Consider the following 23,369-nt stretch of genomic DNA (forward strand, 5'->3'; position numbering starts at 1 on the left):
CTAGTAGTTTGGTGTCAGTCATAGAGATGAAAAAATACAGAACTCTGGTAGAAAAGATAGAAGTTATTGGACAAATCATGTTTGATGTGCCTGTAGAACAAAAAAGACTGCCAAGAGGCAATCAGAAATACTAGTCTGGAACTCTTGAAAAAGATCGGAGTTAAATAGAGTTTGGATTTCTCATGCAAGTGTTAAAGGCCTAAGAAGAGCATGTGGAAGGGCACCTGGCTGGTTCAGTCAATGGAGCACATGAGTCTTTATCTCCAGGTGGTGAGTTCAAGCCCCATGTTGGATTTAGAGATCACTAAAAATAAATAAATAAATGAATGAAAGAAAGAAAGAAAGAAAGAAAGAAAGAAAGAAAGAAAGAGAAAGAAAGAAAGAAAGAAAGAAAGAAAGAAAGAAAGAAAGAAAGAAAGAAAGAAAGAAAGAAAGAAAGAAAGAAAAAGAAGAGCATGTGGAGTAGACAAACAGGCTGCGAACAGAGCCTGGGGAACATCATCATTTAGAGAGGACTGAAAAAGATGGCCATAAAGCTAAGATGCCAGGAGAGAGTGTTGTCATGCAAGCCCAGAATGGAGTTCCGACAATGAAAAAATCATCTGTAAACCCACTAGAAAGTCAATCTATAAGCCATGGAACGTGTCTGTTTAGCGCACTAATGTCCCCATATGCCTAGAGGCCTGGCACATAGTAAATGGTCAAAACCTGAATATGAATAAGAAAACAAACTAACAGTACCAAATACCACACAAAGTTCTGGGAAGACAGAGTGAGAAATATCCATTTTATTTTAGCAGCTGAGAGTGTCACTGAGGATCTTGTTTGGAGCAGTTTCAGTGGAACAGTGGGGCAAAAGCAAAACGGAAATAGCTTAAAACAGATGGCACGAACGTTTTCGTACTTTTCTACTTTTTAATTAAAAAAACATTCTTAACAGTTGATGGGAGGTGAGGAAGTTGCAGCCACCAACAGAGGCCCATTCTTGGATGAACCTTTGTTCCCTAGGGAAGGAGGAACTTGGTGCTGCAATTACAAGGGGGCACAAGACGCAAGGAGATTTTTCCTTTGGAGCGGGGGAAACTTGCTTTGTTCACTGCCAAATCTCGGGGGCCTAGCACAACGCTGGCCACTTCTCCGGTATTCAAAAAAACCTTGAACTGGCCCTGGCCGGCGGCAGACTCGCAGGACGCTGTGGAACACGGACGGTCGCCAGAGCCTCTCCTTTCGGATCAGGCAGGGACAACGAAGGCTCGGCCACTCCGGGACAGCGCGGTGCCCTCGCCCTAAGCTCAACCCACCTCGGGCCGCGCGGAAACCACGAGCCGGGAGCGCGAACACCGACGCTCCGCAGAGAAGATGGGAGTAGGGGCGGGGCGGGGGGGACAAAGCTCCGCCCGCCGACAGGCTTTAAATTCCAGTCTCCCAGTGTCCCGCAGGCCCCTCCAGAGGAGTCTCCAGTTTCTCGCACGCCCTGGGGCGGAGCGGAAGTGACGCGACACGCAGCGCGTGATTGGCGGAAGCAGAAATTGCTTTGCGGCCGGCACGGAAATTGCTTTCCTTTCGGCTTCCGCTCCTGGCCCATGTGTGAGACAGGCTGCTGAGATGAGCACGGTCCGGGCTGCGGAAAGGTGAGGGCTAAAGATCGGAGCGGGAGGTCTGGGTCTCGTTTGGGGCCGGGTCTGGAAGCTGCCTTTTAACAGACGACAGTTGTTCCTCCTCCAAGACCTCATCATTCATTACAATTTCCGCGATAACATCCTTGAAAAGTCCTTTTCATTTAATTTAATTCTCTTTCTCCTTTCCCCAGCTTTTTGGCCTCATCCCTGTTGGTTCGGATGTGGCCTCACCCTTTTCCAGCTAATTTGTTGCACTTTCCTCATCACGTGACTCCTTTTTCTGCTGCTGCCGGGGCACATTTCGACTGCGCAGGGAGTGCCTGCGTTATAAATTCCCCTTATCTTGATTGGAGTCATTCGTGACATTTTCTCCTCTGATGTTTCATCCCCGCCCCCCAACAAGCGAGCTAAATATAATCCGTTTAGTAATGGTTGCCTTGTAAACATTGGTACATACTGTTGTGTAATAGTAGAGTCTATAATTTGGTTCAGGGTACCAGTTAGGCATCCACTTTGCTGAGGAAACCCCAGGAAAATTGGTGTACTTAGCTGCTTTCATCCAATTAACCCTTTCCCCATTGTTGGGAACAAGTAATCAACATGTCACTTTTGAGGAAGCTGCACCTATAAAGGTGTCTTCCTTTATAAGGTGGAGGATGCTTAGAAATATTAATGGCTAAACTGCTTTGCCTCAAGGGCCAGCAACAGTGCCTTCTGTCACCTTACCCAGAGTCTGACATGTTTACAGCCTCCCGGAGGTCAGTGGAAAATGCAGTACCAATCACTGAAGGTTAGCTCTTTGTCACTCCATACAGTTGTATAGGGGTGTCACCACCCACTTCCCACCCCTTGGGGTTGATGCCTGACTTAAGTCTAAATTTAATGTCTTGACAAATTTCTAAAATACCCATTCTGCTTGGTTCGTACCTCTTCCAGGGAAAAGGGCCATTCTTTGCTATAATAGAAGTTATTCCAATTGATAATAATTCTCTTTTGCCTCCTTTAACAGCCTTCTGGCTTTAAGCCGACAGGAAGAATTAGAGGATTTACCCAAAGACTACCCCTTGAGTCCCAGTGAAGATGAGGTGGGTGACAACTGCTAAACTGCCTTCTCCATTTCCCCTTAGGTTAGACAGCTCGTGGCTAGACAGAAAAATGGTGGCAACATTGTTTATATTTGCTCAGATCTTGCAAAGAGATTACAAATAGTTATATAGTGTTTCATGTATAAGATATTGCATTAAGTGCTATGGAAATTTGAAGACTGTATAAGATACATTGTTTTCAAGTTGCCCAAGTATAGCTGAGTATATAAGACCAAAACATGGGGTCTTCATTTTATGATTTCCCTGTTTCCCAAGTTTGGATTTTTGTAGCATTATTTAATTACAAATCTTCTTCGGGATCCCTGGGTGGCGCAGCGGTTTGGCGCCTGCCTTTGGCCCAGGGCACGATCCTGGAGACCAGGGATCAAATCCCACATCGGGCTCCTGGTGCATGGAGCCTGCTTCTCCTTCTGCCTGTGTCTCTGCCTCTCTCTGTCTCTCTCTCTCTGTGACTATCATAAATAATAAAAATTTAAAAAAAAAATTACAAATCTTCTTCAATTTAAGATGGCATTACATCCTGATAAACCCATCATAAATTGAAAATATTTTAAGTTAAAAATGCATTTAATGCACCTAACTGCTGAACATCATAGCTTAGCCTATCCTACCTCAAACTTGCTCTGAACACTTACATTAGCCTAAAATTGGACAGTCATCTAACACAATGTCTACTTTATAATAAAGTGGAGAATATCTTGTGTAATTTATTGACTACTGTACTGAAAATAAAAAATAGAATGGTTGTTGTGTGGGTACAAAATGGTTCTAAGCATATTAGTTATTTACCTTTATGATCCATGTGGTTGACCAGGAGCTGCAGCTCACTGCCAGTGGCCAGCATCACAAGAATCCTATCCCATGTTGCTAGCCCGGGAAAAGATCAAATTCACATTTGAAATATAGTTTCTACTGAACGTGTGTCACCATCATAAATTCAAAAATATTAAGTCAGACCATCATAAGTAATGGCTTGTCTGTATCTGACTGAAATATACATCTACATAATTAAGCTGGCTTTCCAACAGATGCTATAGGAATTCCAACTCTATTCTCTTGACAAAACTACTTATTGTGGGGTTTTTTTTAATGGCAGTATTTCTGTGTCAGATCATGCTATACTATACTGAAACATTCTCATAGCACTTTTCTTCTTGAGACTGATTAAGACAGAGACATGACATTAGCCACAGATCATCAGACACTGTGGTTCTTAATAATGAAGAAGTTTGGCTTTTGAAGCAGTTCTTTGTTTGAGCTTGAATGCCTGCACACTAGACCTCACCTGATTCCCCAGTCATCCACTCACCAAAAGAACAAGAGATTTCCATGCTCCTTTCCCTTATCATCCTGATGGTTTTTCCTTTTCTATGTCTAGGGTGACATTGATGGAGAGAGAAAGCATCAAAAGCTTCTGGAAGCAATCAGTTCCCTTGATGGAAAGAATAGGTAACATTCCCATCCATTTGGACAGGTTATAACTAGCTGATTCCATGAGACAAATCTGCAACTAACATTTATTGAGTGCCAGGGCCCCTGGCTGGTCAGCTGTTAGAGCGTCTGACACTTGGTTTTGGCTCAGGTCGTGATCTCAGGGTCCTGGGATCCAGCTGATTGGGCTCTGCACTTAGCACAGAGTTTGCTTGTCCCTCTCCCAACCCCCACTTGCTGTGCTCCTACCGCATGTGCGCATGTGCGCGCATCATCTCTCTCTCTCTCTCTCTCTCTAATAAAGAAAAATCTTTAAATAAATAAAATCTTTAAAAATAAACATCACGTGCCTAAGATAATGAAGACACAAGTGTCAGCATCATTATTAAGATCACATACTTCAGAGACAGACTGTATAGGCAAATTTTTAACCTTTCTGCACCTCAATTTCAACTAGAAAATAAGATTAATAACATTACCTACCTCAGAGGGTCATCATGACATTTAAATGAGTTAATAAACATGAAGATCTTAAACTAATGCCCAGCATATAGTAAGCATTATGTAATTGTTAGCGATTATTGTGTTAGAGGCCTTTGTGTGTTTGAATTCTTCATCCATACTTAGTCTTTTGAAGCATTGACTAGGAACTTATCCCCATTAGAGGAGTTAATTGCCTTGCTCCATAGTCATTCTGCTTGTAAGTGGCAGATCCAGGAATGTTTGAAGCCAAGTCCAATACCTTTTCCACTATGCCTACCTCATATCGCCTTGTGTTTTTGAGTGACTAAGTCTACATTAAGAGATGGCTAGAAAACCAAGCCCAGGTTAGGAACAGATTTCCTGGTTTCTTTGTGACAAAACCTGATTCTAGAAGAGCAATACATTAAAACAAAGCCTTGTTTGAAAAGAGAAGTGTTGGTTCCCTAGCAAAATGTGTTCGTTCCTACTATATTCTGCTTTGCCTAATTTCAGGTGGAAATTGGCTGAGAGATCTGAAGCTAGTTTGAAGGTATCAGAGTTCAATGTCACTTCCGAAGGTAAGTTAACAAAGGAAGCCATCTGTGTGTGGAGCTTGTGGAGTTAAAAGCATAATGATCACTTCACCTTCAGAACTGTTTTCAATGTGGTTAATGGATCCTACCATAAATACCTATATGAGTGGTCAAAGAAAGTCAGATGCCCTTGAGTTTTTTTTTCCATTTCTAGAAGAAAGCCTTAAAGGTCATAGTCAAGATCTCCTACTGATGAGCTGCTTCTAGGGTACAGGGACATGGATGAAGACTGCTGCCTCTCACTAGCTTAATCGCATCCATGCTTTTATTTCTATTTCAGTTCTTACAGAGTTTGGACAGGCAGATAATCTGCTGGAGCTCAGAGAAGTCAAGTTACTTACTCAGGGGCCTTCACCTAGTACAATGCTTCTCAACCTGTTTTATTCCCCAAGAAGTCTTTTTAGACTGTTTTTCATTGCCTCCCCCCACCCTGACACACACACACATACTCCCACTCCTATAAGCCAGGAAATCAGATACCGGGGAATAAGTTTTTTGTTGGATTGGGTTGAGCTTTGGAGGAACACAGAACTTGGGAACATTGAAGATTTTTTTCACCACTCCCCCCACCTCCAGAACCAATTTTCATCCCTTGTGGGCAACTGATATCACCCTACTGGGAATACATGATCTAGGAAATTGCAGAGTTGGAATTTTAGGCTGATAGGAAGTCTGGATGCCATATCTTTTTCACCATATTCACAATTTAGGCAGCTTGAATGAGTTAAATGGTTCTAATAACCATTAATGTAACCCCTCAGAACAAATAATAATGTATTCAAGCTTATTCATTCAACAGATACTTATTCTATTTCTACTATGTCAGTTTCAGGGCAGTTTAGATACTGGGGCTACAGTGATGTCTGTGAGAAAGGCTTCATGGGGTCTAACATTCTTAGGGAAGATCAAGGTGGGAGACAATAAGGATTAAAACATGGTGATGCAGTAAAGTGACTTAAGTGGCTGCTTTAGTTTGGCTGGGCCATGTCCTTTGGAATGATGTAATTCCAAGTATAAAGGCAGAGCCACTGGAGGATTTTCAGCAGGATCCTGACATGCTGTAACTTACAGTTTCAAAATACCACTTTGGCTGCCTGTGAAGAATGAAGTGCAGTGAGGCAAAAGTGGAAGCAGAAGGACCAAGAAAAAAACAAGTGACTTTTTAAAATAAATAATAATTTTCTCCTCTTTGCTACCCTCCAACACATTTGGGAATGTAGGAAGGTGGTGTCATTGTGGCTGGCGGTTAAAGTAAGAGAATTATTCCTGCTTCCCTGCACATCTGTCTACCAGCATTTTATACTGAGGCGTCTCCCAATGTTATATTGATATTTTTGCCTCATTTCTCAGTCTGACCAGAAAGTTTGGCCTTTCTGCAGGATCAGGAGAAAAGTTAGTCCTTTCAGATCTACTTGGGCCTATTAAAACTTCATCTTCATTGGCTGCCGTGAAAAAGCAACTGAATAGAGTCAGATCAAAGAAGACTTTGGAGTTACCCCTCAACAATGAAGAGGTTGAGCGGGTGAGTTATAGAGAAAGTGGTCTGTTAAGGGGAAGAAATCAGACTAACAAGGAAAAAGAGGGGAAGAGGGGGAGCTGGGAACTGCAGGGGGGGAGGGGGAATCCCATGGATTGCCAGGGGAAAGATAAAAATACTTCTTGGGGGAAGTGCATCCTGAGAAGTAAGCAGGAGCTACTCTAACATCCTGACTCTTGGGCTGAGAAACATTGACACCTGATTCCCTGCAGATCCTCTGAGTTCAGTGCTTAATTTCATGGCTCTTTCGTATACTTTGCCTGCTTCAGATCCACAGAGAAGTGGCATTCAATAAAACCTCACAAGCCCTCTCCAAATGGGATCCCATCATCCTGAAGAACCGGCAGGCAGAGCAGCTGGTTTTTCCCCTGGAGAAGGAGCAGTCTGCCTTTGCTCCCATTGAACATGTGCTCAGTGGCTGGAAGGTGAGTGCAACACCAAGAAACTGCACCTTGGCAGGTGAGATTGATGTGATTGGACCTGGTAAGCTAAAACCCCAGCTGCAGTCTTTAATGTAGCAGTCTAGCAAGGGGGAGTGGGGATAGTGGGACTCATGGTCAGTCGTGCCATTGCCAGCATTGCTCTGTAGTCACCCTTCTTCTGCTGGTAGCACACAGTACATGGTTCTTTCCATGTTTTTGTGTGAAAGCATCTGATTGCCCATAGAGAGGGAACACAGTGATGTTTTCTGTTTCACACCCGTTTTTAAAAAGTTTTTAAACCTGCATTCTGATCTGCAGAAAATCAGGAACTCAGCAGCATGAATGAGCCTTAGTACGACTTCATATGAGCTAGAGAACCAACGTTTGCTTGTAAAGGACTACCACATTAAAATATAATGTATCCATGGGTAATGACTAGAAGTTTAGTAAGTAACTCCATACGACTCTGAGCTGCAGAAAATAAAAAAGTTATCTTAGGGCTGGGTCATCCAAACACTGATCCCTGGCAAATATTTCATTCGTCTGAAGCAAAAAGGATCATTGTAAGTACGACAGATGTAAAGTTAACCAGCTCTTCTTTACTAAGAGGTCATACTTTCCATTTTAATAGTGTTGAAATAGCTTTTCTTTTATGAAACTATGGATAGATGCCTTCTTTATGCTTTTTCTCTGCTTTCTACAAATCCAGAAATAATAATGTTCTACGTGTCGGGAAGTTGAGCTAACACTAATCAAGTAAACATGGCTTGCTGCCATAGGTAGACATCGAGCAAGTCATTGCTTTTTTTCGGGGATAAGCTCTGTTTTGGATATTGTTGTTGAAGTCATTACCAGTCTCTTTCTAGGATGCTTCCTTTTCCACATGAAAAAGAGATCAGGTTTAAAGTATGACTGCAGGATGGAAGGGAGACTTTAGGGAAAAAAAGTTAAGAGGTAATAATTTGTAGGATTCAAAAATTTAAAAAAAATACATAGCTAAAAGTCTGATCCCTGCCCCTGTCCCCCCAATCTGCTCATTTTTACCACCATACTCACTCAGAAATAACCACTTTTGTAAGTTTTTGTTGTTGTTAATATAAGGATATAATTGCTATATTTGTGTTTACCTCATTTTTTAAATTAAAGAGTAGTAATACGCTACTACACATCATTCTGCACCTTGCTTTTCCCAAATGATAGTGTAATCTTGGAGATAGCTGGAAAATGCCTAGTTGGTTATTAAACATGAGATGGTAGAGGAGGAGGCTTGCATTAAGAATAGTAAAACCTCAAAAAAAAAAAGGGGGTAGTGCAACCTCTACTCTCCAGGAACTCCCTGCATAAGACAGAGTGGAGGCCCCCCCAACCCAGATGCTATACATGAATCCACTGTAGCATTTATTCTAAGATTCATTTTTGAGAAATCAGGCCAGTATGGTACAGAGCAACAAAGAAATGCTTAGTTCAGGGCATGCTTTCTGATTAACAACTAAGTTCTCTTCTTACAACTTAAGATGCAAAGTACCAAGGACTGGAGATTAAGAATCCAAAAAGTATGCACTATAGTTTTAGCCCAGATTCCTAAAATTCCATTTTACTCCAAGAAGATTTAAATGGTATAATGCATAAGAAAGCATTTGTAAACTGCAAAGTGCTAGAAATGATGTAAGGTTACTTCCCACCCTACACTAGCCATTACCCAAAGTGTTCTTCTCAAAACCCTAGTTTCTCAATATGCCCTCAAAAAAGCGGGGTTCCATTGCTAGAAATGTTGCATGCCCCTGCTGGAGATTGGCAGTTCATAATAGACACTAGCATTTTAAAGGCTATGAGAAGACAATAAAGAAACCTCGTTGACTTCTTCTAACCCAGAGTGCACAAACGAAAATCAAATAAATTTAACTTTAAACCTTAAAATAATAAAGTAAATTTTGTTAGTTGATGAGGAACACACTTTAGGAAGAGCTGGTCTTTGCTGCTGCCTCCGTTCTCTCATCTTCTTTCCCTACGACCCTATTGAGTCTTCTCTCAGCGGGCATCAGTGAGAGGCCTCTGAATCACCAAATTCCAAGCCCTCTGAGGCTTTAGCCTTTTGGGTCCTATTGACACATCACATTGGTTAAAAAACAAAACAACAAAAACTCTCCCCCCCTTGGTTTCTGTGATAACATATTTCTGGGGTTTTTTTGTTGTTTTTTTTTTAATATATCTAACTTTTCCTTAGTTTTTATTCTCTGTAAATTCCGTGGCTCTTGGCTATCACCCATAGATACTACAGATCACTCTCAACGCCTTCTTCTGAGCTCCACTCTCATATTCCATAGGACCAGTAGGCCTCGCCTGGGTCTTTCATAGGCACTTTAAACTTCACACACAACAAAGTAGGCTTGGCATTTCCTTCCCCAGACTCCCAAACCCTGAACCACCACCATCATTCTGTAACTGAGTCAATAGCAGAACTCCCTGCCCTGGTCCCTTATGTTGGAAACCTCAACCATCTGAATCATCTTCCTCTTCCCCTTCCTCCTCCTTCCCCCCACCCTTAACTGCTGCTCCTCCCCAGCCCACATAGTGGGCTACTCCTGTGCACTTTCTCCTTAATAGCTCTCAGAAACCGGTTCCTCTTCTCATTTCCATTGTCACCTGTCATTTGACACTTTATATATAACCCCTTACACGATCGCCATAATTTTCTTTCTGAAACACAAAACCGATTGTCACTCTCCTGCTTCAAATCCTTCAAAAGGCTCTCCACTTATAGAATAAGAGAAGCACCTAGCATTTTAGCTATACTGGACAATACATTTTCCTTTATATATCTCTCCTGTCCATATATCTGTTTTTATTTACACTCATCTCCATTTGCTATCACCACCCCCTGCCCTTACAGAATTGTACTTAATGGCTCAGAGCCACTCAAAAAATCCTTCCCCAAGCCTAACCCACCTCCTAATCAAAATTCATTGTTCACTTCCTTTGTTATCGCTCCTGTGGACTAACACGTGACCCATTATGTTGCCAGTGGTACATGTGTCTTTTCCCTCTGAATGGCTATGAGCTCTATGAGGACAGGAACGATCTTAATCAATTGTGTATTCCTAGCACCCTGCACAAGTGCCTGGAATGTAGCTGCAATCAATAAATGTTTGTAAATTGAATTGGAGGAAGATTACAACATTGTAATATAAATCATTTTGTAGCCTGTGATTGATCACTACTGTAAATACTAAAAATGGAAGAACATTACACCTTTATCATTCACTAGAATAGGCTTATGGTTAAATCAACAGTGCCATGTAACATGTGATGATGTGTGTTTATGCATCTGTCCAGATATTTGTAAGTTTAATACCGACCATGATGTATATGGCTGTTAAAGAAAATCACATGTAATACATGTGTGAGGTTTGAAACAGGCTCTGTAGCCTAGGGCTATCTTTGCGCCTTGCCAACCAAAGTGAACCATGGCATGATCAGCCTGATTATTTTAACCATCTACATGGTATCAATTGAACAGTAACAGCATCTTTTGTTAACATGTGAAGTAAGTGGTTCAGTCCATTCATTTCATATATATAGACTACCTAGCATGCAAAGTTCACTGGAAAATAAGGGACTGGAACCAAAGATAGAAAATGACTAGAGTTAAATTTGAACTGTCAGGAAGCTAAGACTTAACTTTTCCTCTCTTCTAGAAATGTTCTTTAAAGGAGGCTTAAATGAGTCTTAGATTCCTTGCTATACAGTTAATACACATAGATACTTCAAATATACATAATACAGGAACCATTTTGTTTTACCACTATCAAAACTGACAATTTGGTACTGCTGTTCCTCCATCCTGCCAGCATTTACCTTAAGGACATCCTGCTTTGATATTTAAGAGAATGGTATTCTGTTTTACATATTTTGGTAATCTGAACAGAGTGATCCCCTCAGTAATATTAGAGAGTAGCTTTGGAATCCCCTTGCTGAAGTTGTCTTAAATCGGAAGAAAATGAGGTTTTATCTACACTGCTGAACAGTAACACTGGAACCCTTTCTCTTGCTGTAACAGCCGATCCTTTCCAGTTTGTGATTCCCATTATAGTGTCATAAAGCAGATGGTCATAAGATTGTACACAGCGAGGCTAGGAGCATGGATTAAGACTTAGAATGTTCTATTACCTCCTTAAGGCAAGAACTCCTCTGGAGCACGAAGTTTTTAACATCCTCCATAAGAACAAGCAGCCAGTGACAGACCCTTTATTGACTCCCGTGGAAAAGGCCTCTCTCAAAGCCATGAGCCTGGAAGAGGTAAGTGTAACATGCCCTTTGATACACCCAGACATGCTCTGTTCCAGTATTTGCCCTCAAGCCCAGGAGTCACTGTGAATGTCATTCATTGTAGGCTAAGATGCGCCGAGCGGAGCTTCAGAGGGCTCGGGCCCTGCAGTCCTACTATGAGGCCAGGGCTCGAAGAGAAAAGAAAATCAAGAGCAAAAAGTAAGGAGGCCCCTACTGAAGTGGCCACGGGTGCTCTGGAAGAAAGTGATCTGGCTAATCATGAGTCCATAGGAAAGCCTTTGACGTAGCAACTGGGGTCATGTGGAAGAGGTCCCAAATAGGAGTGACTAGCTTTTTTTTTTCCTCAGTCCAACCTCATAGTTTTGCCTGCTTCGGTAGCGCCCTCTCCTCTGGCTTTGGCTTTCAGTCTTGGTTTTGCTAAAAAGAGGACTGTTCAATTACTTTCTCTCCCTTCCAGGACATCACGGAATGGTTCTGCAGAATGAGCTCTGAATTCTACAGCTGTTGAGGCCAGTAGGGCTTCCTTCCTGCCTTTTTGCCTCTTTGGAACTTCTTCTACTCTTGCCTTGCGCTCTAGAAGCAGAGGGGACTCTTTGCTCTGCAGAGGTGTGCCCCTGGGGGCTGCAGGGACGGAGAGGCTTGCCAGTCTTCTCAGGTCCCAAACTGGTTCCCTATAGTCAGCCAGCTCTGTGATGTCCATTCTAGCCCCTGCATAGGGAAACCCCTTGGGGAGCGGGGACACCTTTTGTGTGTGGCGCCCGTGTTTTAGCTAAATCTCTGCCCTCTCACCCTGTAGGTATCACAAGGTCCTGAAGAAAGAAAAGGCCAAGAAAGCCCTAAAAGACTTTGAGAAGCTGCAGAAGGTCAATCCTACCGCAGCACTGGAAGAACTGGAAAAAATAGAAAAGGCCAGAATGATGGTGAGGCTGCCTCTCACCCCCACCCCTTGAACCAGCTTTCCCCAAAAAGTGGTAAGGAGCTCATTCTGCCCTTTTTTTCCAGGAACGAATGAGCCTTAAGCACCAGAACAGTGGGAAATGGGCCAAGGCAAAGGCAATTATGGCCAAATATGACCTGGAGGTAAGAGATCATCGGGGTGAGAGAATAGATGGAATTGGAGGACAGAAAGGAAAATCAAATAAAAATTAAAAAAAAAAGAAAGAAAGGAAAATCAGTCCATAAGGATGCTAGCAGAAGCAGAGTTGGGGAAAAGTCCTGAGGAAGAATGGAAAACCAGGATTCTAAAAAGGCATCAGAAAATCTCTTAAGGCAGAAAGGAAAAGAACCAGGAACAAGGTGGAAAAGGAGAGATGAAAGGGAAACAGCATTGAAGGCAAGTCCAGTTAAAGGGGAGAGGAGCTTTTTTTTTTTTTCCTACCTTGTTTCACATGTTCATTTCCTTGAGGACAAAGAATTTGTCTCCCATTTTATTCCATAGCCGTTAATGCAGTGATATAGTGCAATTTAAACAGTAGGCACCAGTAAGAAATACTTAAAGTCAAATTGAGAGGAGGCAGCTTTACGAAATGAACCAGGAAAGGTGTCATTGCAGTCACTAATGACAAGGCGCTTGTGCTGTGACTCCTTCCTTCAGGCTCGCCAGGCTATGCAGGAACAATTGGCCAGGAACAAAGAGCTGACGCAGAAGCTACAGGCAGCCTCTGACAGTGAGGAAGAGAAGGGGAGTGTGGAAGAAGAGGGTGAACTCCTTGTCCCCGATACAGTGAATGAGATTCAGAGGGATGCCGATGGGCCAAACCCCTGGATGCTCAGGAATCCCTTCAATGGCCCAAAAGAGGCCAAAGTCCAGGACGCTGAGCAACTTCTGGAGCCTGTGGCCCATGAGGCTTCTGAAAGTAAGGAAGAAGAAAGACCAGGGGCTGAAGAAGACATCTTGTTAAATACGTTTGAGGAAAGGCGAGCACTTAGGAAAAAGTCTGGGCTCAGCCAGGATGCCGAGCCTTTGAGGAAACAAGAGTCAGAAGGTGAGTTGTGGTGGGCTGGATAGGAGACCTGCCTGGTGCCAGTGCCGTGGACGGGCTGAGGCAGGAAAACCATCCACACACACATACTGCAGTGTGGCTAGGCTCAAGGGACTCCCCATAGAGGGCCGTGGGTCCCTGAAGAGAAGACTGATTTCATAATACCCATCTTGGAAGGCATTACTATGTGGTCATCAAAAGACAGAAGTGCACCACCCTTGAAGTAAGGGCAGGAGTTGACTTGACTGGTGCCCACAAAGTGGAGGGAACTGCGCTCCCACCCACAAACATGGAGGCATTATGAAATTTCGAATCACTGCTGCAGTTTTCAGTTTTGTTGATAAAGCAGGAATGGCATTTTCAGCACTTCGTGATGTCAGTTGATAGATGTTGGGGGGGTGGACTTTCTCAACAGGAACAAATGACTCCACAAGCTACGTGGCAAATTAGAATTGTCACCCCATGCTCAGAGTCGATTTGTATATTATATTTTCTGTTATCTTTTTTTTATTTATTTATGATAGTCACACACAGAGAGAGAGAGAGGCAGAGACACAGGCAGAGGGAGAAGCAGGCTCCATGCACCGGGAGCCCGACATGGGACTCGATCCCGGGTCTCCAGGATCGCGCCCTGGGCCAAAGGCAGGCGCCAAACTGCTGCGCCACCCAGGGATCCCTATTTTCTGTTATCTTAAAGAGATTTTATATTAATAACCTTAGCACCCTTGAGATGGGTCAGAAGGCTCCCACTCTGGGGAGAAAGTCTGCTTAGGAAACTACATTCAGAAATCGTTTGGCTATCTGGACAGATTCCTTGGGTCTGATTTTATGTCCTATAAAAATAATGCATTCAGATGATGGCAAGAATCTGTTTTTCTGTGAAAAAAAAATATTTGGAAAGAGCTGTAGCTTAGCATGTATCATAGGACCTTTGCTTGGGGTTCTCAGCTGGAGAGGGCTGAGATCAATAGTTACAAGCAGTCACTTCCAGGAGGACTTTGGGAAGCAGCACTGCAGGCCGAGATTGTGGGTCTGTCTCTAACTGACCCCAGGACATCAGCCGTATCCTGTTGAGCTTTCTCAAAAGCGGGTCATCTTGCTAAATGTATAGAGCAGTTGGTTGTGGTATGAAAGGTAGATTTGGATTTCTTTGGATGATAAGTTAATAGAATGTTCCCAAACCTTCAAGCAAATAGTCCTAAAATAGTGGAAAGTTGTGGACTCCAAATAAAATGAGCAAGGACCTTGATCCTTGCAGAATAAACATACAAGTGTCCAAAGGGCAGACTTAAGTAGCTTCTTAGAGTGGCTTCAAGCCACAGCTAGGGAGCAGGATGAACTTGGGAATGGAGGCAACTCGAGTCAAATGAAGAAGAGTTTTTTTTAAAAGATTTTATTTATTCATGAGAGATACACACACAGAGAGAGAGAGAGAGAGGCAGAGACACAGGCAGAGGAAGAAGCAGGCTTCATGCAGGGAGCCCGACGTGGGACTCGATCCCAGGTCTCCAGGATCACGCCCTGGGCTGCAGGCGGCGCTAAACCGCTGAGCCACCCGGGCTGCCCTGAAGAAGAGTTTAGAAGTGTGTCGCTGCCATATTTCCCTCAGGACTCTCTGAGCCTGGTGGTATTTGCTCAGATGTTGCCAGTGACTAAAAAATGTCATAAATGACAGATAATAAATTAGAATTACGTTGCATTCAGAGGCTACCTGTAAAAATGGCTTTTTAAAAATTTGGAACTTGAGGCCATCTCTCCAAGTGAGGTTTACTGCAAGGGGAATTAAGCCACAGTTCCAGTTATGCCATGAGTCACTTAAATAGCTGGGAATAGGACCCAGGACATCTGCTTCCCAACATGCTTCTTTTAACTACTAAACTCTGTTGCTTGCTTCATGATAGGCAATGATTAGTGAACTCTCCAAGAGATATAGCAAATGGAATCCTCTCTTCCCTCTAGTGCCCAGTCCCATGAATGGGAGCATGTAATGCTCCTTGTCGAGTGTGCTCATTGGTAAGGCAACTTCTAGCCTCCTTTACTTGACAGCTTTCATTTCTTCCCCTAGATTCTAGCAGCCAGGAGGTGCTGTCTGAACTGAGGGCACTGTCTCAGAAACTCAACAAAGCAAACCAGCGATCTGGGAAGCAGAACATGACTTCACTGAGGACAGTTCTGCCAGTCCAGAGAGAGGAACCTACCGAGGCAGAAGAGGAGCCCCTGTTGATGCAGAGGCTAGAGAGAGCACACACTATGGAGGAGCTAGAGGAGCTGGGGAAAGAAGGATGTTTTCAAAATAAGGAGGTCCCCAGGCCTGTGGTAGAAGGGCAGCAGTTGGAGAGGAACCCACATAATCTGCCTGGTGCTCCCAAGGAAAAGAAAAGGAAGGAGCAAATGATTGATCTACAGAACCTCCTAACCACAAAATCTCCTTCTGTGAAGTCTTTGGCAGTACCCACAACAGTAGAGGAGTTGGTGAGCAGAGCCAGGGGCGTGGGCCATTGTGGGGGATCAGAGCTGGTGCAGAAAATGCCCTTCTTGCCCAAGGAGTAGAATCTGTGGAGTTTTGTTATGCCGGGGGCACATGTCAGTAGTTGAAAGGTCCGGAATAGTATGGAGCCAGGCTGGCCCCCATGACCATTAATAGATGCAAATATGTAAGTGCTGCCGACACTCCCACATCTTAAATCCAGAGCCACCAAACCCTCCCTGGGGTGACTCTAAACCTCCTTCAGAGGAAAGCAGGAGGCACTCAAAGCTCTGGCCAGATCCCAGGCAGGACAACTCAAAGGTGAGTCATTAAGCTGTTGCCAAAGTTGTGCTCCATTCACTAGGATCTGAAACGATTCGAGACTGCCCGATTAAGTAATTGAAACTGCTTGAATGAGGGGCTCTGGCACCTGTCTTTACAGGGATGTAAGCCAGAGGGCACCCACATTCTGTCCAGGCCACTTGGAGTTCCTCCTCCTACACAGGCCATTCCTTCCTCCGCGCTGCAGCTTCCTTACTGGAAGTTTAAAAATTGTGTCATATGATAATGAGTTAGGGATATTTACCCTAGAGAAAAGAAAATTGGAGCATGATTGGCTACCAGTTCATTTATATTGCCAGACCATCATTGTTCAGAGCTTTCCCCCTAGGGGGCGCTAAAACGTCACAACCCAAAAATTCTAGCTTTCTCGCCAGGGACCTTGGCTCTTAAGGCAAGCAGTAGCTCTCACTCTCGTTTCTTCCCAGGAAGCTGAAGAGGAGAGACATCAAAAGCAGATGATAAAGGAAGCTTTTGCTGGGGATGATGTCATCAGAGACTTCTTGAAAGAGAAGAGGGAAGCTGTGGAGGCGAGTAAGCCAAAGGACGTGGACCTGACTCTGCCTGGCTGGGGCGAGTGGGGTGGTGTGGGCCTAAAGCCCAGTGCCAAGAAGAGACGCCGGTAAGAACAGGGAAGAAAGCCTATCAGAAGTGCACCAGGTTCTCCCACCTCACCCTCTTACGTCTTCCCTGCCCTTTTGATTAAGTCCTTAATGCTCTTAGATGTCCTGTTGTTCTGCTTTCCAGGTTTCTCATTAAAGCCCCGGAGGGTCCTCCAAGAAAAGACAAGAATTTGCCAAATGTGATTATCAATGAGAAGCGAAATGTCCATGCAGCAGCTCATCAGGTGAGGGAGAGAGAAACTCTTTGCTCCCTTGCTCCCTTGCTTAAGAGGAATATTCTAGTGCTGTGTGGTCAAAGAAGGATGTGTGATCTTGACCACAGAATCAAAGCTGTTCTCTTTTTCACTGACTGGCTCTGAGATGAATAATTCCAGGTCAATTCTGGTGTTTTAATTTCTGAATTGGAAGAGGTTGAGGCTTAAAGGAAAATCTTGACAACGATAGTGGAGCCCCAAATCTGAGTTTTCAGCTAGCACCCCAGATGATTCTGATGCAGATGGCTCTCACCAAACTAAGAGTTCCTGTTCTTCAGGCTTGTATTCATAGTCAAGATAACATTGAGAGGCTATGGGTTTAAGCTGCATCTTAAGAAAAATGAAGACAAAGTGGTACTCATTCAGGATAGCAAGTGGAATTAAAATTGTGTACTATGACAAGCCAGGGATGTTTACCTAAGAGAGAAGCAAACTGGAGCATGATCATGGTCTTCGAGTATATTAAAGGCTGTTGTGTGGAGTGCAGTCACATAAAGTAGCAGTTAGAGGAAAATCAGGAAGTTCAGTGCATGGAGAAACCTTCTGGGATGCCTGGCTGGCTCAGTCCGTAAAGCACGTGGCTCTTGATCTCAGAGTCCTGAGTTCAAACTCCACATTGGGCATGGAGCCTACTTAAGAAAAAAAAACAGGAAAAACTTTCTGCTGGTCCACAGGGAGAATGGGTTGCCCTGGGGATATGAGTCTGTGTAGAGGAGACTGGCTGGACTCAATGATTTCTGTGTTCCTGTTCCCTTCAATTCTGAAAGTCTATGACCCTGAGATCTGTACCCAGCCTATTTAATACTGAAATGAGTTGTAGTTTTTCTTCTGAAAAAGAGGGGGAACTATTTAATTGGTATAAAGAAGAAGTGAGAAATGATCACTTCAGTAATACTCTATCGATCTTATTTTGTGAACCAGTCCCTGCAGAAATTGAATTGTAACCACTGTTCATCCCAGTTGCAGATCTATAACCACAAAATAGGTGATGATCAGGCAGTTACAGAATAAAAGAGAGAGAAAAAGGGTGCTTCACCGGGATAGGAAGGGCAGTGTGGACCTCAATAAAATCGGGAGCTTTGCCTTTTTAGAAAAAAATACAGTCACAGTAAACTGACAGTTTTCCAAGAATCTCCCTGATTTTTTTTCATCTTTTTAATAAGCTATAGACTGCAGGTCCCAGGATGCAATAGAATAAAGTATGGTTCGAACTGAAGGAAAAAAAGCCCCTCCCAAGACTATTTTGCCCAGGTGTTTTGTTCTCTCACTTTACGTGACATGCGCAAATTAGCCAGCAACCCCACCCAATAAGACATAAGACATTCCCTTAACCTGAAGAGAATCTGTGTCCTTCACTACCACCAGGACCACCCGGCAGTACTCCGCTTCTCTTGAGCATTCCACTGAGTATCTCCAGAGACTACTGATCGTAACTTCCTGATTTTCCTGCTTATGTTCTTTTTCCCCTCTTCTTCAGCCTTCCGGTCAAGTGTTTAAAGGTGATTTAAATGTCTGAAGGTAGTACTAGGCAAGGAAAGGAGCCCTGGGTTCTGTTCTCCCTTACTGTTCATTAATTTACCTGGGTAAATCCCTTCCCCTCTCTAAGCCAGATTCTGGGGCCAAGGGAGATGACCTTTTCCATTAGCTAGGGCCTTCCAGCTCTGACATTCTGTGATGCCAGAAGAGGATGAAGCTAACTAAGCATCACAGCCCAGTGAGGTTCACCATTTTGGGTTCTTTAAAACGTCAGTCCTGTGTATCAAAGAGGAAAAAGCAAGGTTGATTGAGAGCTCCAAGAGGGTAGGAGGGTCACAACATTCACAGGGATCGATAAATGCCCAGATGTTTCTTGCAGTCTCACAGTACTGGATAGGAAGACCCACTTAGAGTTATAGCAGCCCTGGAGCTACTATAGTGTTCCTGCACTACAGGGGCAGTGTCAGGGTGGGTTTTCAATTCCTAGATTGTTGGGTAAGCCTCGGGGATGGGGGGGCTGTCTCATCCCTGTTAGATGTCTTCCAATCCCAGATGTCCTCAGCACATTGGAACTTCTAAGGTTAGACTGGGGGTACTGGGATTCCTTGACCTCTCTGTAGCTTCATTCACTGCAGCCATGTAGAACTGTGGCTTATGCACTCAACTACCAACCAGTTGCCATTAGAGTTTACCGACTGCACCCCAGGCCTGACTCCTGACAAGTCCCTCTGCCTTCCTTTCCAGGTGCGAGTGCTTCCATATCCATTCACCCACCATCAGCAATTTGAAAGGACCATCCAGACCCCTATAGGATCTACGTGGAACACACAGAGGGCCTTCCAAAAGCTGACTACACCCAGGGTTGTCACCAAGCCAGGTCACATCATTAAGCCTATAAAAGCAGAGGATGTGGGCTACCGGTCTTCCTCAAGGTCGGACCTCTCTGTTGTACAGAGGAATCCAAAACAACTCTCCACACGTCACAAAAAACAGCTGAAGAAAAACTCTGTAAATTGAGTTGCTAGAGGAGTGACTGACATCTTGGTGCCCAGAACTAGGAACCCCGACTGCTCCTCCACTGGCCCGGATTTACTCCAAGCTGCAGGATCAATTTGCAGGCTGGCTTAGCACATTGTGAGTGTAGTTAAGCCGCATTTTAGAAATAAATGCATTTTTATCTATTTAACTGGAGTGTATCCTGTGTTGTCACAAGTCAGACAGGACATCTTTGGGTGCTCCCCATTGCATTTCTCCAGTCACACTTGTCAGGGAAACCTCACTTTCTCACCTAAGTTTATGTAGTTAGTCCTAAATTAGAGAGATGTTACCATAGCCTTTGATCTTAAATACATATCAGGCATGATCCTCTAGAATAAATTTGAAGAGTCCAGGATAATGACTAAATACCATATACTCTTAACCTCTGAACCTAAAAACAGCATGTACACACACTGCAAGTGGATTGTGCCCTGGGCTGGTCCTCAGCAGGTGCTGAAGCTAGCTTGAGCTCTAGTCCAGCCACTACTGTTGTCATGTGTGAGCCTCAGAGCTTGCAGGGGTTGTGGTCTGGCGTAGTTGGCACTTTTCTCATTCTTAAGACAGTTTTTACCTTTACCTTACAGACAAGGTAGCTGAACTTCCAGAAGTAAAGTTCTGTTTTCTTTCCTTCCTAACTCAGGACCAGCATCTCATTCCAACTGCTTTATGGCAGTTCACAGGTGCTTCTCAGCTCTGAAGAATCTGCCTGTCTTTGATTGACATATATATGGAAAGAGTCCCCCTCCCCCCCCAACGGAGATTTCTAACAAGGAATTGGAGAAACTTGCTAAGATTCCAAGAGGACATAACCACTATTGTATGACAACCCCCTGCCTTGGAGGTTAGACTCCTTGGCCCTTTTAGACCAAGATGTGAGTTCATTTTGTCTACACCTCTGAGAATTTGATGGGAGTTATGAACCCTCACCAGAGAAATGCACAAACATGCACACCATTTTACATACAGTTAGAGGAACTTTACAGACATTAGGGATTCCTGGGCCCAAAGTTCTACAACTCCACGGAGTTTTCTTTTGCAATCCTCCCCCAAAGCGGTATAGCCCAGGTTTTCCAACACACCACTCACCAGATCAGTTCCAAAATGTTTAGAGCTAGCTAGGTAACTAGTCTCAATGCCGTTATTTTATAGGCCAAAGAACACAGAGTAGAGTGATATATCTAGTGCTACACATTAATGACGGAGTAGACACTAGGAACCGAGACTAACTCCGAAGCCAATAGCCACACCATAAATTTCTATGAAATTCCTAGCGGTAGCTGTGGGCCCTTAATACCATTGCTTATCTTCTCAAAAGCCAGCCTGGGGCTGGGAAGGGAAATGAATATGTTGATCGGGTTTGGAGCCCAGGGTGTATTTTTTTAAGTTTTCCATTGGTTCGAGATTATCCTCCATCCACTTGCTGGTTGACACTTTAGTCAGTGGGGGGGACCCGGGCACACTCCTGCCTCTGTTTAAGAGACCATAACCTTATCTTCACTCTTGCGCACAAAGCTTCCACCCTTGTCTCACCCACCCCCCAAATTGAAGCGCCCAATCAAGTGCCCCCAGGAAACGACCAATCCTCATCTACTTTCCCGGGACCCTCCTCAGTTCCTTGTGCACCCCGCAGCCCAGGAGTGATGCAAGCGACCCCATCCTTCAAAGGGGAGGGCAGGCGCTGGAACGTGCTATAAACGACGCCCACTCCCAGCCTCTCAAGCCCCCAAACGGATTCGATTGTTGTTTCGTGGAGCTTTTTTTTTTTCTTTTCTTCCTCCGAACCTCCGAAGTGTTCTCCCTTCCCATTGGTCAAAGCTGCCCCTTGACGCCACCCTGGCCTTGCTCTCTGATTGGTCCATTCTGGATGTGCCCAAGCCTTTTTCCCAGGGTGTGGCGCCCCCCCGCCCCCAACAGGGTTCTGACCCCTGGCTCCTCCCTTCCCCCCCAAGCCCCCCTCTCTGTTCCGAATGGTACCGCCCTGGCTCGGCTCCCCTATGGCCCAGGCCGCTGCCCTTAGGGCCCCCGGACGGGGCGGGGCACGCTGGGGACGGGCAGAGGGCGGTGGTGGCGCCTTCCTGCCGAGCCCGAGGCCGCCCCCGCCACCCTCCTCCAGCCCTCGTAGGTCCCACTTTCCCCTGGGCAGTTTTCGTCCTGCCTTGGGAGCCCCGTCCCGTCTGTGCGGGCCTCCAGTGTGGTCTTTTGGTCATCCCGATCAGCAGTGTTAAATCCCTGCCCTCTGCGCTCCACGCACGCCCATCCGCCTCCACCCTCGGGTTCGCGCAGCACTCCCTTTCCCCGAGTCTGCTCACCCTTCTCCCGAGCCTGCCATAGCCCCGGCCCCCCTTCCTCGAGGACTGTCCATCCCCAGGATCCCCCTCCCTGCGTGTGGCCGTTCCTCCCAACGGCCTCCCCTTCGTGGCCTCCCCTCCCCTCCGTGGCCAGCGTGGTGGAGCACTCCCGGCCCACCCCCCCTTTCTCCGTACCCCCGCACTCCCTTCTTATGTTGTCCCTTCACGTCCCTAAGTCCCTCCCACACCATGGCCCCCCCACACTCATACCCCTCCCTCCGAGGCGTCCCCCAGCGCCCCTCCCCTATCCCCGCTGGTCTATGCCCCTCCCACCCACCCCGTCCTTTTGTCTCCTCTTTGGTCTCTAAGTCCCCCGCCCCTCCCTCACTCCCGCCCTCGCTCCCTGCGAGCACGCTCTTATCTTCCCCAGGTCCCAGCGCCCCGCCCCCTGGCCGCGCCCCGCCGGCCCCCTCCTTCTCGCGGCCCCATCTCCGCCCTCCGCGCTCCGCCCTCCCCCCCCGCAGCTCCGGCCCGCCAGCCGGCAGTCCTCCCGGGTTCCCTGCTCGCTCCTCCCGCCGCCGCCGCCGCCACCACCGCCACCGCCGCCGCTCCCCGACCCACCCTTCCCGGGCTGGTGGCTCGCGCTCCCGCTCGCTCCCTCCCACCCCCGCACACGCGCTCCCTCCGCCCCGCCTCGCTCGCTCCCTCGCTCGCTCAGGCCGTGCGGTGGCACGGCCGGGAGCTGCACGCAGCCCGCCCTCGGGGCAGCCTCGGCGCCCTGGGGCCAGGGGCACCTCACGGGCAGGGACACGACCCCGGAGCGCGAACCCCGGCCAGGTCGCCCCTGCCCAGCCCAGCGCGGCCCGCGGAAGCCTCCCGGCAAGCAGGCGCCCGTCGGAAGTGTTTGGGCGACGGGCGGGCCGCGGCGCCTCCCGCAGCCCAGGCCTCGCTGGAGCGCCCGGTGAGACGCCGCGACCGGACCTCCGGGCTGGTTTTACACGAGCCTCCTCCCGGCTCCCTCCCCAAATCTGTGTCACCAGAATGCCACACGAGGGTAGAGGAACGGCGGGGGGGGGGGGGGATGGCTGTCCCGAAAATTCCGCGAGAGACCTCACTCAGCGGCGGACCGTGAGGCCGGGCGGGGCGAGGGCGGGTGACACGACAGGCCACCCAGGCAGAGGCCGAGCGCCTCGCCGCCCCCCCCCCCCCCCCGCCCTCGCGACCGACCCGGCCTGGGTCTCCCCCCACCACGCCGCACAGAGCGATGTTGCCTCTGGCCCTTTGTACTGACCCGCGTGGAGAACTGGCAAAAACCCCTCTATCCGGGTTTTGGGGACGCGGCTCAAGTGGACAGAAAACCCAGCCATGTGCCCATAGATACTTCAAAAAAATACCTGTTCGTTGATGCCCAAGTTGACCATGTTTCCTCTCCTGAACCTCTTCTA

General features: G+C 46.2%; 1 protein-coding gene across 1 annotated transcript; it reads left to right on the top strand.

The window, feature by feature from the left end:
• Positions 1 to 1,546: 1,546 nt before the first annotated feature.
• On the top strand, positions 1,547 to 19,784 carry UTP14A (UTP14A small subunit processome component). The gene is made up of 15 exons (XM_055338888.1): positions 1,547 to 1,631; positions 2,629 to 2,704; positions 4,104 to 4,174; positions 5,132 to 5,196; positions 6,591 to 6,733; positions 7,018 to 7,173; positions 11,347 to 11,466; positions 11,561 to 11,655; positions 12,254 to 12,377; positions 12,460 to 12,537; positions 13,052 to 13,442; positions 15,505 to 15,911; positions 16,674 to 16,867; positions 16,993 to 17,092; positions 19,343 to 19,784. The coding sequence occupies exons 1-15, from the start codon at positions 1,606 to 1,608 to the stop codon at positions 19,613 to 19,615; spliced, it is 2,319 nt and encodes a 772-aa protein (XP_055194863.1). The 5' UTR covers positions 1,547 to 1,605; the 3' UTR covers positions 19,616 to 19,784.
• The last annotated feature ends 3,585 nt before the right edge of the window (positions 19,785 to 23,369 follow it).

The sequence above is a fragment of the Nyctereutes procyonoides genome, unplaced genomic scaffold, assembly GCF_905146905.1.
Source record: "Nyctereutes procyonoides isolate TBG_1078 unplaced genomic scaffold, NYPRO_anot_genome, whole genome shotgun sequence".
Classification (NCBI taxonomy): Eukaryota; Metazoa; Chordata; class Mammalia; order Carnivora; family Canidae; genus Nyctereutes; species Nyctereutes procyonoides.

Bases quoted from the DNA above. Each gene is read 5' to 3' on its own strand.
- UTP14A (XM_055338888.1), top strand. From the start codon at position 1,606: ATGAGCACGGTCCGGGCTGCGGAAAG. The intron at 7,174-11,346 runs GTGAGTGCAACA...TACCTCCTTAAG, and splicing joins ATGTGCTCAGTGGCTGGAAG to GCAAGAACTCCTCTGGAGCA. The intron at 16,868-16,992 runs GTAAGAACAGGG...TCTGCTTTCCAG, and splicing joins AGTGCCAAGAAGAGACGCCG to GTTTCTCATTAAAGCCCCGG.